Below are 14,540 nucleotides of genomic sequence, written 5' to 3'. Positions count from 1 at the left end.
ATTAATTAAATAATGCTCATAAATGGCTGTTGAGATAGTATTCTCAAGTGAAATAAGTAGAGGCATGCACCAGGTATCAGCAGTCCTTATGTCATGACTTAACAAGAGGATTCTCCCCAAGCCATCAAACTGACGTCATCAGAGCCAGAACGAAACGGAGCTTCGTAAAATTGGCTTCCAGAGCGGAAGCCAATTTTCAGTTTTTGATTAAAGATTTCAACGGCAGACAATTTTTTTCCCCCAGTTTATTGACTTGCACGGTTCAATTGTTCACCACAAGACTAGCTTTTATTTACATACATATAAAAATTGATCAATTACCATAACAAAAATCTCAATCTTAAACATTTACTCATTCTGTGTATTTGTGTCTTTAAAATAGGGTAACTTTGTTGCAAAAGCTTACAGCACAAGGAAGCTTGATTTCAAATTTGATTTCAAACTGAATTGAATTTCAAAAAAAGACAAGTACATATTCAGTAATAAAATTATAAAACAAATGACCTCAATTCTGTTGAGGTATCCGAAACATGACAACACTGAATTTTTATAAGCAGTGATTTAAGAGTCATATATGTTAGACCTATTTATTTAGATAAATGGAACATCAGATGGCTTTGACCTGTAATGTCTGTACCATGTAGTGATGCAGTAGACCGACTAGGATATTTATATGTACAAATCAGACAAATATCCCATTACAATACATTTCTAGCATAAACTTACATTGTAAAGAAATTAAAGTTCCATCTTTGATTGTTGAAAGACTTTCTGGTGCATTTCACTTACAGCCAATAAAATTTCCAGTAGGATTTTCATCGATCAGGCGTGGATCTATTCTGACAGAGTTTAATCCATGAGCAAAGATAAATAATTTCTATTTTAAAAGCATGGAGAGATCGCGATTGCACAGTCTTGAGTGCGCACAAGCAATATCGGAGTGAGAGGACAGGCAGTTCATTTGAATAAGTTAGGCCTATTTGAGAGCTCGCATCCAGTTTTCTGCAATTACATGACTGTGTTCTCATGTTACAATAAAGCGCTCGCCACATTTGCTCGGGAATGATTACAATTATACAGAATACCTGCAATCCCGCGCGGATATTCAGACCCTTTAACCGACAGGAGGCGGATGCGTGTCAAACTCGCTGTCGGAGAGCAGAGAGAGATGCAGCTTGGAAAGCGGCGGCTTTTCCCGGTTCAGATATCAGGGCTTTTATAGGTTGATAGGCATGTCTGGAGCCTGTGCAGGAGCTATCTGAGGTGTCAGCTGAAGCGCTGGGGTGTCCTGCCAAGCTGGGGGTGTGGTTTGAGGTGTGATGCCTGTTGTATGTGCTGGGGGCGGCACTTTGCGGAGGCGGCTTGCGTGCCACCGTGTGCCATCGCTGAGCAAGAAGGTGGCTGGGCTATTTATTTATTATATTGGTGAAGGCAACTCTCATATCGGGACAGGCGAAAACATACCTGACTCGTCGGCAGCTTGGGCATCTACAAAACGTCGCATAATAATAAAAATAGATCTCGGGGTATTATCTTTCACAGGTAAGACTGAAGAGTGTTGCGTTTGATACGGATCACACTGACACAGCGAGTAACATCAACTTATCGTATCTTTTTACTTAACCTCTCTGTTTCAGACCCCAGTAAACGAACACATACATTGGTCAGGCATGACAGAATGCTTTCAGCACAATCAAACTCGATGCATCACGGAACACTAACTCAATGCATTATCAAACAACACTTGTGTGAGAACACAACAGTGCCGTCAAAGGTTTGAATATCAATTCAAATTGTGGGCGTGCTCAGTAACGAACTATGATTTAAAAGTAAGGAAGTAGATTATTTTGCTTAATTTGTACTTGAAGTACAAGTAAAAGTACAGCTTTAAAAATATACTCAAAAAAGTACAAGTACCCGAAAAAACTACTTAATTACAGTAACGTGAGTAGTTGTAATTCGTTACCTCCACCACTGCGTTTCACTTACCTTCTGCAGTTCTGAATCATGACTGGGATCTTTTATAGCTGGCACCGCTCCATCTTTCAGTATCAAACGATGTGCTAATCCAGCATCGAACTGGGCCTTGTTTATAAAACGTTCGTCAACAAACACACTTGTGAAACTCCTTGCTGCCCTGGAAAAACAAACTGTATCCACTGTTTACATAACGCTGGGTTCTTTAGGAAGCTGAACAAAGTTATCTTTCCCTTACAACCAAAAACACACTTCTTTGGATTGGAGACATTCTTCCCGAGCGAGTCCCGTGCAGCGCTGCCGCCGATGAAGCGCTTTTTGATGGGTGCTCTCTTGCTCTGGTCGATGCGTGCGCTGGTGCGTTCTTCCGGGAGAAATGCCCATACAAGGAGTTCCACCCTCGTTTACGTCATGAAGAGCCACGATTGAAAAAAACTCTCCAAAACTTGTACGAACCCGGAAGTAAGTTTTTGGCACAGAAATACCCCGTCATACGTCCAAATTGTTTTTTGAAACTTTGTCCATGCATCCAAGCATCCAACTCTTTAACAGTGTAAACAACTCTGAATGCATGAAACAGCATTGTACACACCCCCCCACCCTCCTTAAGGAAAATAAAAATTGGGGATTCAATGCTCTTTTCTTTACAGAAATGATTGTGAAAAGTTCAAATGCATGTGCTTAGCCAACAATAGCTACTAAACAAACTAAAATTGGGATATTTAATTTATTTATAAAATACTACTAACAAAACCCATAATGTGTTGCTAATTGCCTTTTGAACAAACAGTCATCTACACTCATTTAGTTGTAAACAGCATGTGTTTTGTTCACAAAAAAGAACTGACTCATCAGAGCATATTGTTTGGAAATGGGACTTACATGTTCGCGATGTATGTGTTTGATTCACCAAAAAGAATCGGCTCATTAATTCACGAATCAAACTACTCTGGCTGCGTTGCATGTTTATGATTCGCTAAAAGAACCGGTTCACAAGATTCATTTGTTCTGCGATCCAAATGGACTGATCACGGTGTTTGTTCGCTATTAAGGTTGGGTTACGATGTCTAATAAATAAACTTTGTCAGGGTATTTTAGTACGATATTGCACTTGCGAGAACCTGTAACAAAACCGAACGTCATTTTGTTCTGGTATTTCTTTAAATGAAATTGGCTGTGAATAAGCTCCCAATCCTATTCATTGCATAACACGCTTGACCAACATTTGGTAAGAAGTGTAAAGAGTGCAGTCTGTTTACAGATACAGATGTGTTCTTTTGTAAAACTACTCATAACCACAGTAAAAGCCACCATAATCTCCTGAAAATAAAGTAAAGATCTGAGATTTACAGGTCAGTACTTGCTGTAGTGTAATTTCCAGGTCAAACCTCTACAAAATCATTTTTAACCCTTTTTACACTGAGGGAGATTATCACTAAATCTGAAAGTTATGAAGGATTCAAAATGAAAGGTTTTGCTTCAGATTAGGTTAACACATTCAATCAGTCTCTTTTTATTTGTCATTGTTATTTCATCCAGTTCTCCACTCAATTCTCCCTCTTTCCACAGAGGTTCCAACAGCAGACCCCAAGAAGCCAGACTCCAATGTGACAATGTCCCCCAAGCAGAAGGAGGAACAGGCCCGTATGAGAGCCAAAAATCTGGCAAATGCAGTTCACTACATCTGGGAGACGGGTGAAGAAAAATACATGCTGCGCTACTTTCACACTGGCTTCTGGTTGTCCTGTGAGAAACACAATGATGGTGCTGGTGAGGGCAAATGCTTCTGTATACTTCTTTCTGATATCTATAAGCTTTTAATGATGATGTTAAGTGATATTAAGCTTCAAATCATCAAAATTCACTTTTATTGGCAGAGTTATTTTGCAGCTGTTTGGCTGAAGACTTCCATTGTTCTTTATATAATATTCAAATTCAATTCGGATCCAAAGAAAATGAGTAAAACACACAATTAACGCATAAAACAACTACTGTCATATGGCCAACTGTCAAAGCTGTTCTTAAAACTAATGTCCTGATTCGGTCTCTTTGAACATCTGTTTCCTGTTGTGGCCTTTCTTAACTCTTATTTAACTGCCATGGGGTCACCCCAGTTCTCAGCATCTGCTACAACAAGATAGTCTTACACAACTCAGAGGACATGGCTGCAAGTTTCTTAAGTCACATAATGCATGCACCTCACTGTTTTTAAAGCAAGATAGATGGATGGATGGATGGGTGGATGGATAGATAGATGATTCGGAAACAAGAAACAGTTGACAGACTGTGCTTATTCTTCACAGGTGAGAAATGTCGGAGCTTCATTGAACTGACCCCTGGAGAAACACAAGGTGAGATGTTTGTGAGCTATACATAGAGAACTTGGCATGAAATAGCTCATTTCTGATTCTGTTGCATATAATGTAGGAGTTCTGTGGCTCTCAGTGATATCAGAGTTTGCATACATCAGCCTCCTGGCGATGGGTTTTCTTCTGATGTGGGTGGAATTGCTGCTCTTGTGTCTGAATAAGGACATGTATGCGCTCAAGATCAATGCTTTTGCTGCCATGTGCACCGTGCTGTCTGGTGAGTTTCTGAGAGCTTTGGGAAAAAATATGGTTCTTAATCAGTATGTAACAGAGACAAACAGGGAGAACAATATCTTTTCTATATTTCAGGTATGATGGGAATGGTGGCACATATGATGTATACAACAGTATTCCAGATGACTGTCAGCATTGGGCCCAAAGACTGGAGACCTCAGACGTGGGACTACGGCTGGTCATTTGCGTGAGTCTCCATCTTTCTCTAATCCATCTTTTTATTCTGCCTTTCTTCTACTCTACCCAACTCTAATTTTGTGCCTTTATTTTCTTTTCTCTAATACATAACTGCAAAATACTATAGGGTCCAAAAGTCTAGGACGACATTGAAATTCATTGGGATTCATTATATAATTACAACCTGCTAATAAACAGAAAATGTAGGATACATTTTAAAATAAAGAACCTTTCATAACTTTCATAATGTAGCTGAAAATTCAGCTTTCCCATCATAGGAATAAATTACAATTTAAAATACATTCAAATTGAAATCAGTTATTGTAAATTGTAGCAATATTTCACAATATTACTATTTTTACTGTATTTTTGATCAAATTAATGCAGCTTAGGTGAGAACAAGAGGCTTTTTTCAAAAACATTATCAAATCTTACCAACCCCAGATTTTTGAATGGTAGTGTCAGGTGATTGCAACAGAAGTCAAAAATTAATAAGTCAAAAATTTGGAAATGGTCCTCACTGCAGAACACAAGATCCAGGGGGCGTGGTTGGATCCAGATCCAACTCCTCCCACCTTACATATACCTAAACCTACCCGTCTCAACCCCCTGATCCCTAAACCCACCCATCTCCACCCCTAAATCTACCATCTCCACCCATAGATATGGATCCAACCCCGCCCCCTGGATCTTTGTTCTGCAGTGAGGGGCTACTAAAAATTTGTGCTACTTCCACAGCATGGCGTGGATCTCCTTCAGCTGTTGCATGGCAGCAGCTGTATTCACCCTGAACTCTTACACCAAAACTCTGATTGAGATGAAGCACCGTGCCCGGATCCGTCTGGAGGAGGCCCGTGCTGCCAGCCACGCGCCGCCCTATGATGAGGTCATCGCAACCGGCGGTGAGAGCCTCTACTCCGTCAGCCGACTGGTTCAGCAATGCCATAAGGGTGCGTTTATCGACACCACATGGAGCTGCAGAGAGGAAGTGTCTGGTGGGGCTATGGTGGGGGCAAAAAGTCCTCATGGACTGGTACTGGTGGGGGGGTGCGGGAGAGAGGGATGCGAGGACTGTGAGAGAGAAATAAATGAGGTGGAAGATGCATTAGAGAGGGAAGGGAATGATGAAATGTGTTGAGGAGAATGCCTGCAGGAAGTCCTTCATCATCAGCAGCATCAGCCGTATCAGTGACCATGTTTACATGCATATAATTTTCTCATTTTGATCCATACTTTGGTTAGGCCTTCAAAAAATACATTTACATGCTCCGCAGCTGTTGAAATATCCCTGTATTCATGTAATCAGCATACTAGACGTGATCTTGGCATTTATTCTGAGTAATTTTGGACTGTCATTTTATCATTAAATGTCAATCATGTCCTACACGCGAGAGTGAGAACCTGTGTGTCAATTTCGAAATGTAGGTCTTGATGTTTCTTTTGCTGTTTGTACAATAATAGTAAAAAAAAAATGTCCTCTTTGCTTCAAAAATGTTTGTGTTCACATATCGATTTAGATTTAGAGTTTTAGCTCCAGGAATTCTGAGAGCAGTTGCGCTTTCAATTTAGTTCGAATCACGTCTGGCTCTCTAGGTTGTGTCAATCTGTACAATCATTCTTCACTTCATTATATTTTGGTTTTTCAGTAAGATCACCAAGCACAATATATCACATAATCTGAATATACAACAAGATGGAGTGATGGACAGATTACAAAAACAAAAAAAAACAGGAATTCTAGCAGCTTTAGCCAGATGCTTTCAAAAACTGGACAGAAGATTATGTGAATAATCTCCCCAGTAAGAGACCGAGATCAAGTGAGAGATAGAGAGAATGAGAAACGGTAAGAAAGGAAATCAAAATCACAAACAAAATTTTTTTTGCATGTTTTTAAGCCAATGTTCTCTTAGTGATGGTCAAGTTACAGCATACATATTCAAGTTATGGTAAAAGTATACACAAAATTGCATTTGTTGTTATTTTTAAAATATTTAAATCAATCAATCAATAACCAACCAATTATAGTCTGTCTGGAGGAAAAAAGTTAAAAATGTCATCTTTGCACGACTGTTATACAATAATAGTATTAGGAATACAATGTAATATAGTGCAAAAATAAACCATGAGAAGCTTGTTTGGATTAACATGCAATGAAATGACACCATCTTAATGTGAGAGAATAATAAAACAATTTCAAATCGACACTAAACAATGGCAAACATCAACTGAACATAAACCTACAAACTGCGATCCATAAAAGACTTAGAATTATAAGGTAAGTGATTAACCAAAGTGCCATGCTACAAACCTCTAATTCAACAAATGCTGAAATGCATGACAGAAATCAAACATACACATTACAGTCAAATGGAATAGAATACAATATTGCAACTATTTTTAAAAACGGCATCTATTGCTTAAAGCAACTGTATGTAGTTTTGTATATATTTTTTCGACTTTGGAGCCACCTACATTGGACAGCTGTACACGTGCATTTGTTGCTGCCGTAAAGCAATCCACCCTCTTGGCGGAATTTCGTACCCACTCACCGAACCTACATACACCCAGACCAGACATTTGGAGGGAATGTGGGAAACAAACAGAAGCCTTTTTTCTTATTAAAAATGAGTGTACCACCAAAATGACTTTGCAACTGATATTTCAGGGAAAATAAAACCTTACATACAGTTGCTTTAATAAAAAGATAGGCCCATGTGAAACTAGCAGAATACAATGGCGACACACAAATCAAGGATGGCGAATCTTTAATGAACACATTTAATATACAACAAATGCACATGAAGTCAAGCATGACAAAATTGCCGTTTGCATGAACATGATCACACTGGGTCATTTATGGTCGTACTGAATGAGCCGTAGCGCAGCCTCGTTTGACTGAATGGCCTGGATGAACTCTCCCTCTGCGACTCGTTCTGCATGTGTGAGAGAGTATTTACTCTGTAAATGTTTTCTCTGTATGCTAATGTCGATTAACAACAGACAATCTTAAAGGGAAAGTTCACCCTCAGTCGCTGGTCCCCATTGACTTGCTTGGGTTTTGTTTTGTTTTTTTCCATACTATGGAAGTCAATGGGGACCAGCAACTGAAGGTGAACTATCCCTTTTAAGTTAGTTTTCTTACCCTTGTCCTTTTTGTCAAAGATGGCCCAGAGTTTCTCTGCTCTCTTCTCTGGCGTGCTCTCATCACTGGGAAGATTTGCCTGCTTCTCTTTTGGTATGAGATTGAAAATTGCCTGATGGGAAATGAGAAAGAGCTGGATCAAATGACTAATTTGTTGGCTTGAATGAACTCACCAAATTTCAGTGAATACTGAATTAACATTTGAATCACTGCAGATTTAATGGCAATTTATCATATTTGAAGTACTGTGGCCAAAATACATAATCTCTATATATCACACTTGTGTCTTTGTTAATGTGTCAAGTAATAAATTCTACACGAATAGACTTATATAGTGTTTATTATGGGTCTCAACATGTTGCATGTTAGGGCAAAGACTGTAAAATACCAAAGACGTGCCACTTGTATAGTTTTGAATGGGCAAAAATGCAATGCTCAATATGCTCTATCGAAAGAAGCACCGCCTTTTGAATAAAAGAGCCAATCGATACTCGGTATAAGTCAACGCATCATTGCAGCTGCCCTTAGAAGTCTCGGTTGCTATAGAAACAGTTAGCGTTCTGGAGACATGCGCTTAGGACTGTCAAGTAATAAACTTTACCCTAATAGACTTATATAGTGTTTTTTATGGCTCCCAACATGTTTCATGTATTCTTTTATTAAAAATGTATTTTGAATGTTTCAGTTAAGTCAAGAGTTCAGCAGATATCATAATTGCTTTACTGTATTACATGCTTATGCTTGTTTTTTTGTTGTTGTTGATTTGTTGAACATTCCATGGACCTGACGCACAAACCTATTTCCAAATCTGTTATTTTGTCCTGTAATCTATGCTTAGCTGGGTTTTAATGGATTGTGTTTAGGCTATGTGCTAAATTTATTTCTCCTTGCTTTCCCTCAGCTCCCCATCTGTTTGGCCTCAGTGCTATGTATGTCTTATTCATTCTTTAGAGCTTAACTTGCTTGTTTGGTCATTTGTTTGCATGCTGATTCGGCTCAACCTAATATAACTGAAGTTACCTAACAATAGGCCAATACAAATAAATGAAATGGTGCCAGCAGTGCCAATCTTACTTGAGAGCTTTAGCAAGATAAAGAGGACAGCCATGTCTGGAGTGCTCTTCTAACCCAAAACATACATAGCAAGGTGAAAAAGTATAATAAATGAAAGACTAAAATTAACAGACTTTCAATTAAAAGAATCACTCTGCAACTATTTAAACCATAAAAAAAATGTCAATATCAAGAAATCTGTTATGCTGAAAGGGAAATGAGAAATGTTTCAGCAAATAACCATTTAAATTTAGGTCTCTTCACACAAAGCTATATTTTACCAAGATTGTACAGTAACTGTAACAGTAATTATTACTATAAAGTTTTAATAATCACTCTAATTCAGTGAGAATAGCTCAGTCCACACAACAACTATAACGATAATGACACAAAGGAACATTGGAATCACTTTCAGAACGATTGTTTTCTGCTGATAAATGCTAAAAAAACATTGACATCCAATCGACTTTAAAGTCCTTGAGCATCTAAAGTGGCAGATGACAAAACTGCAGCACACACTTAATAATAAATAGAACATTATCATGCGTTGGTGTGGACGCTATAAAGTTATCATTATAATTAACTTTATTGTAATCGTCCTTGGTGTGAGCGGACCATTCGTTATTTTTGGAGCTTGACAACCTCCATTCTTTTTTATTGTATGCAATACAGTGTGTGAAGATTGCCTCTCTGTGTTCCTTGAAAGAAAGTCATGTTTGGAACGCCATGAAGGTGAGTAAATGACAAAACAATTTTTATTTTGTGGTGATCTATCCATTTTTACACCAATAAACCAGTCAAAATAGGCATTTGACACATCTGAGAATGCAAATGTGTTTGTGTTGTATTCTCAGAATGCTGCGAGAAGTGTCTTATATACGATTAATTTTATGTCATGGCGGAGCTACTACACTTTAAAAATAATCTTGCTGTGCAAATTAAAGTTTACAGATAATTATCTGAATTAAAACAAAAAGTACTCATGTACCACAACTGTAACTCAGAACGCATGTTAAGTATTCACAACAGTTAGGTTATAATCCAAAAGACAGCCCTGGTTTGATGTAATATTACACTGTAGTTTATTTTTTAATTAAACTTTGCTGTCTCCATATGATATAAGGGATATTATTTATACTGTTGATTCATCTATCTCTGCCCAACACTCTACACTACTCCCTGGGAAATTGATCGGCCATTTCTGAGAAGAAGGCTTAAGAGTTGACATGTCATTGAATCCCCCTGTGCCCATGGTCTTAAATCCTGATTGCACATTGAAGCGCTTATCTCTCTCACAGTACCCACCACCCAATCCTTCCGCCTCCCTCCGCAATGAGACCTTGTAGAGTTCAAGCTTAAGGATGATGTCACTCTATGCTTCTAATCGCTGTTCTTAAGTCCGCTTTTAAATGCTCTTTATGTTTTACTTGTCACTGTCAAATAGAGTCTGAGACACATTCACACAGCGATGATCCCGTATGACTTATGGGGTGTCCCACCACCAGGCAAACTTAAATGGTTAGTTCACCCAAAAATGACAATTAGCCTGTGTTTTACTCACCCTCGAAGCAGGTGTATGTGACTTTCTTCTTTCAGACGAATCCAATCGGAGTTATATTAAAAATTGACCTGGCTCCTCCAAGCCTTTCAATGGGGGTAAGCGGGTGTTCGTTTGTCAACAGTTCAGAAGGCGTGAAATACAGTGCACGTATCCATAATAAATTGTCCCTCACACGGCTCCAGGGGGTGAATGAAGGCCTCCTGTAGCGAATCCATTCCGAACACACACTTACCCCCATTGTAAGGCTTGAAGGGGCCAGGACAATTTTTAATATAACTCCGATTGGATTCGTCTGAAAGAAAAAAGTCACATACACCTAGGATGCTTCGAGGGTAAGTAAAACACAAGCTAATTTTCATTTTTGGGTGAACTAACCCTTTAAGTTGCAGTCACATTGCCACAAGTTTTCAGGCAACTGTTCATTCTCAAAAGTGTAGCAGTAGTTGATCAACACAGCGAATTTGTGTGACCAACTGGAACACGAGCGAGATCTGCGTGGGAAACTTTTTAGCCCATACTCGAAACTCCCAATTGGAAATGGCTGGATTTTGGCTGCAAAATTTCACTGAGCAATGTAATTGTGACTGTGCCTTCACTGTCTGAGTACTGTCAGAGTTTATGTTAATGATGTTTTATCCTAACGTATTCCCAATGGGTGTCAGCGGGGTTTTTTTACTGTAAAATGTTAATAATTGTTCAAATTCTGAGGCAAAGTCCACAACACAACTAATGATAACAACACAGAGAAAAAAATATGTGGGAAAAACTTTGAGCGATTTTTTCCAAATGTTGAATTTTGAAACAAACATTGAGAGGCAATCAGAATCTGCCCTTTAAATAGCTGGAGCTTGAAACTCCTTGTTTTGCAGATTTAGAAATGGCTGAAATTTGCTGACAAAACTTTGCCAAGCAGCCTTAATAAATAAATAAGAAATATTGAGTTGAAATATTATTATATGTGAAGAATTCTGCAATTGAATCAACATTGACTCAACCAATGTATTTGGGGGCGGGACTATCTGTTTGTCTGACCAATGACAGATGGGGGAGTGTTCAAACAACCTGTTTGAAATCATGAATTATGCCATTCTGTTTGGTGATGCTAGTAGCACAGAAATGATGCACTTCTAGCTAACAAAATCTATCAAGTAAATAAAAAGCATAATATATTTTCATAGCAGCCTACATTTTATGATTGATAAATTAAATCTGTGGAATGGTGGTTTGCCCAGTAGAATGGAGAACAGCTCCTTCGGCAGCTGTTTGTGTGCAATTTATGTGAAATCTAATCATTTTCTTACCTGGCTGAGTTCAGTCACTTCAGGTTTTGTGACGTAACCATTCTTGTCCACATCAAACAGTGAGAAGGCCCACTCCAGCTTCAAGGTCGACTTGCCCGAGGAGGTCATGTGAAGTGCAACAACGTACTCTTTAAAGTCTAATGTACCATCATCATTGGTGTCAAATGACCGAAAAACGTGTTGGGCATAAGCCTTGGCATCACTCTCGGGGAAGAATTTAGCATAGATCTCCTCAAACTGTTGTAGTGTGATGCGACCTGTAGGACTCTGCTTCTGGAAGTTCTCATACCACTGGGTGATCTCAGATTCTGAGAACCTGGTAGTCAGCTTGAGGTCATCCAGGATCTCTCTGGGAATCCCTCCACTCTGTGCATTTCCCATGACCTTTCTTTGAGTGACAGAAGAATAGAAGATAGAAGAAACTGATGTACTGACAAAGGTGTGAAATTATGCCCTTAGTAAGGCTCGATGTTAGTCACTCAAGGTTTCCAGTTAAAAACGGGAAGCAAGCAAGTAGCCTAAAGACAAAAAAAATAAAGTGAATCTAACACACAAGAGTGTGGGTCATATTCCACCCCAAAAATGAGTTTTAAATACAGTTATTAAAATACACCCACAATACCAAACATTTTAGTGTTCCTGAAATATGGCATATAGTGTCTTTTTCTGTCATTTATTATTATTATTATTATTATTTGTGTGAGAATTAACCATTGACAGTCAATTGACAGTTCCCTATCATTATTAATATCTTGACCAATAAACCTAGTCATGTTTATTGTACTTAATATTAAGTTTTTCAAATTGGCTTTTAGTTACTCTCTATCACCCTCAATGGATAAATTAGTGTCAGTGTTGCTGAAAAATTAAATATAAAAATACTTCAAAACTACAAAAAAAATAAGAAATGTGACTTAAAAATACCTCTCTTTAGAAAGAATATACAGTGGGTACGGAAAGTATTCAGACCCCCAATACACTACATTAAACATAAATGCATCCCAGTCAGTGGCTTTACTCAGTACAGCTTCCTACATACTTCTGAGTTTATTCATTTGTTTATTCAGTTTTTTTTAATTTATTACTCCTGTGTATTAGTTTTGTCAACATTAAATGCTTGGAAAGAACCTTTATGAAACTAAATCTGTAATATAGGTTGGGCAAAAACAGACTAAACTGTTGTTTACTGTAGTTTATTAAGACAGTTTCATAATTTAATGACTTAAAAGGCATAGCCACTGACTATTTTAACTAATCTTAATAATACTTGGCATAATATTAGCTATGCACAGAAAAGTCAACCATAATTAGTACAGTTTATATATATATATAAACTGTAGCTACTAATTATGGTTGACTTTTCTGTGCATAGCTTATATTATGCCAAGTATTATTAAGATTAGTTAAAATAGTCAGTGGCTATGCCTTTTAAGTCATTAAATTATGAAACTGTCTTAATAAACTACAGTAAACAACAGTTTAGTCTGTTTTTGCCCAACCTATATTACAGATTTAGTTTCATAAAGGTTCTTTCCAAGCATTTAATGTTGACAAAACTAATACACAGGAGTAATAAATTAAAAAAAACTGAATAAACAAATGAATAAACTCAGAAGTATGTAGGAAGCTGTACTGAGTAAAGCCACTGACTGGGATGCATTTATGTTTAATGTAGTGTATTTTAATATAATGATTAATATAGGTGCAAACCAGCAAAGAATATGCAAGATCTAATTAAAATCACTAGGCTCATTAGTAGTGCTCTAGAGAGAAATCAAAAATCTTGTATCTGTATGCATGAATAGAAAACAATGTGCTTACCTGTGGTTGTGGACTAAGGATGAAGAATCAAGGAGCAAGTTATCAAGTGGAAGAGTAATGAGGCAGTGCTGAAGGAGACGGCTACCTCTCCATAATTGGTTAAGTCAATTAAACCAGATTGCACAAGGCTCAGCCAGAAAAAAGATTTACATTTAATGTTTTGTACAGTTGGTTTTTGTGTTCTGTTCTGTTTTTTTAACCCCATAATTATAGTCATGTTTTTGGTTTTAGCTAAACAGCTCTGACAAATTACTAAAATAAACTACACACTCCTGGATGAGCTGAAACATCTGATACAGCCAACTGTTTGCCACAATACTAGATTTTTACATTTAGATTTTTTTTAGAAGTAAAATTATAAAACGATGACGTTTTTGTAGGCTGTTATTTGTGGTATTGGTTGTTTTATTTAAACAACATTATGGCAAAGACTTCCAGAAAAACAGTTATGCCCTCAAGGGGTGCGCTGATCTCAACAATCAGTGTCTAGACAGAGGGATTTCCATTCAGGTCTTTAAAAATCTCATTAAACTAAGTGGTAATGGTCTTCTCCACATGGTGTGCTGTGCAGATTTACAGCATCTTAATGTATTTTAGTGACTTTTGAAATAAAAACAGTTAACTTTGCAGTAGTTGAAAAAAAAACTTGAAACTTGAAATTATCTGGGCAATGACATGATTATCAGTATTATTATCAAAAAATAGAGGTTCAGTTTGAATATTGAATATCTGCTCACTGGAATACACCCTCTTTTTTATTATTTATTGAAGTTTTTATTGTGTCTTTGGAGGGTTGATAGGGGCATGTGTACCATCATTGTGACCTGTAATAAGTGTACTGTAAGTTACTTTGGAAAAAAATTGTTGGCCAAATTACTATAATATACATAATTGTTTGAAAGTAA

General features: G+C 37.6%; 2 protein-coding genes across 4 annotated transcripts in view; one reads left to right on the top strand and one right to left on the bottom strand.

The window, feature by feature from the left end:
• Positions 1-6,132, top strand: part of LOC107656584 (germ cell-specific gene 1-like protein) — a 9,180-nt gene extending 3,048 nt beyond the window's left edge. Inside the window, exons 4-8 of the mRNA XM_016444475.1 lie at positions 3,547-3,747; positions 4,281-4,328; positions 4,405-4,563; positions 4,656-4,767; positions 5,496-6,132. Coding sequence (XP_016299961.1) covers positions 3,547-3,747; positions 4,281-4,328; positions 4,405-4,563; positions 4,656-4,767; positions 5,496-5,895 — 920 coding nt within the window. The 3' untranslated portion in view covers positions 5,896-6,132. The remainder of the gene's footprint in view (positions 1-3,546; positions 3,748-4,280; positions 4,329-4,404; positions 4,564-4,655; positions 4,768-5,495) is intronic.
• Positions 6,133-7,426: 1,294 nt separating this feature from the next.
• On the bottom strand, positions 7,427-13,717 carry rcvrn3 (recoverin 3). Of its 3 annotated transcripts, none has more exons than XM_016444516.1 (4): positions 13,636-13,717; positions 11,815-12,268; positions 7,900-8,011; positions 7,427-7,690 (listed from the first exon to the last, which is right to left on the bottom strand). In XM_016444516.1, the coding sequence occupies exons 2-4, from the start codon at positions 12,193-12,195 to the stop codon at positions 7,608-7,610; spliced, it is 576 nt and encodes a 191-aa protein (XP_016300002.1). In that variant the 5' UTR covers positions 12,196-12,268; positions 13,636-13,717; the 3' UTR covers positions 7,427-7,607. The 3 variants fall into 3 exon arrangements, with proteins under 3 accessions (XP_016300002.1, XP_016300001.1, XP_016300000.1); XM_016444515.1 differs by having other exon boundaries at positions 11,815-12,202; XM_016444514.1 differs by having other exon boundaries at positions 11,815-12,332; positions 13,636-13,710.
• Positions 13,718-14,540: the final 823 nt, after the last annotated feature.

Source organism: Sinocyclocheilus anshuiensis, unplaced genomic scaffold (assembly GCF_001515605.1).
Source record: "Sinocyclocheilus anshuiensis isolate Anshui unplaced genomic scaffold, SAMN03320099.WGS_v1.1 scaffold1393, whole genome shotgun sequence".
Lineage (NCBI taxonomy): Eukaryota > Metazoa > Chordata > Actinopteri > Cypriniformes > Cyprinidae > Sinocyclocheilus > Sinocyclocheilus anshuiensis.
The sequence above is the reverse complement of the archived record's forward strand: the minus strand, read 5'-3'. Positions and strand labels throughout refer to the sequence as shown.

Coding starts and splice junctions, on each gene's coding strand:
- rcvrn3 (XM_016444516.1), bottom strand. CDS start 12,195: ATGGGAAATGCACAGAGTGGAGGGATTCCCAGAGAGATCCTGGATGAC. Junction 8,012..11,814: donor AAGTGACTGAACTCAGCCAG/GTAAGAAAATGA, acceptor ATTTCCCATCAG/GCAATTTTCAATCTCATACC. Junction 7,691..7,899: donor CTTTGACAAAAAGGACAAGG/GTAAGAAAACTA, acceptor TCACACATGCAG/AACGAGTCGCAGAGGGAGAG.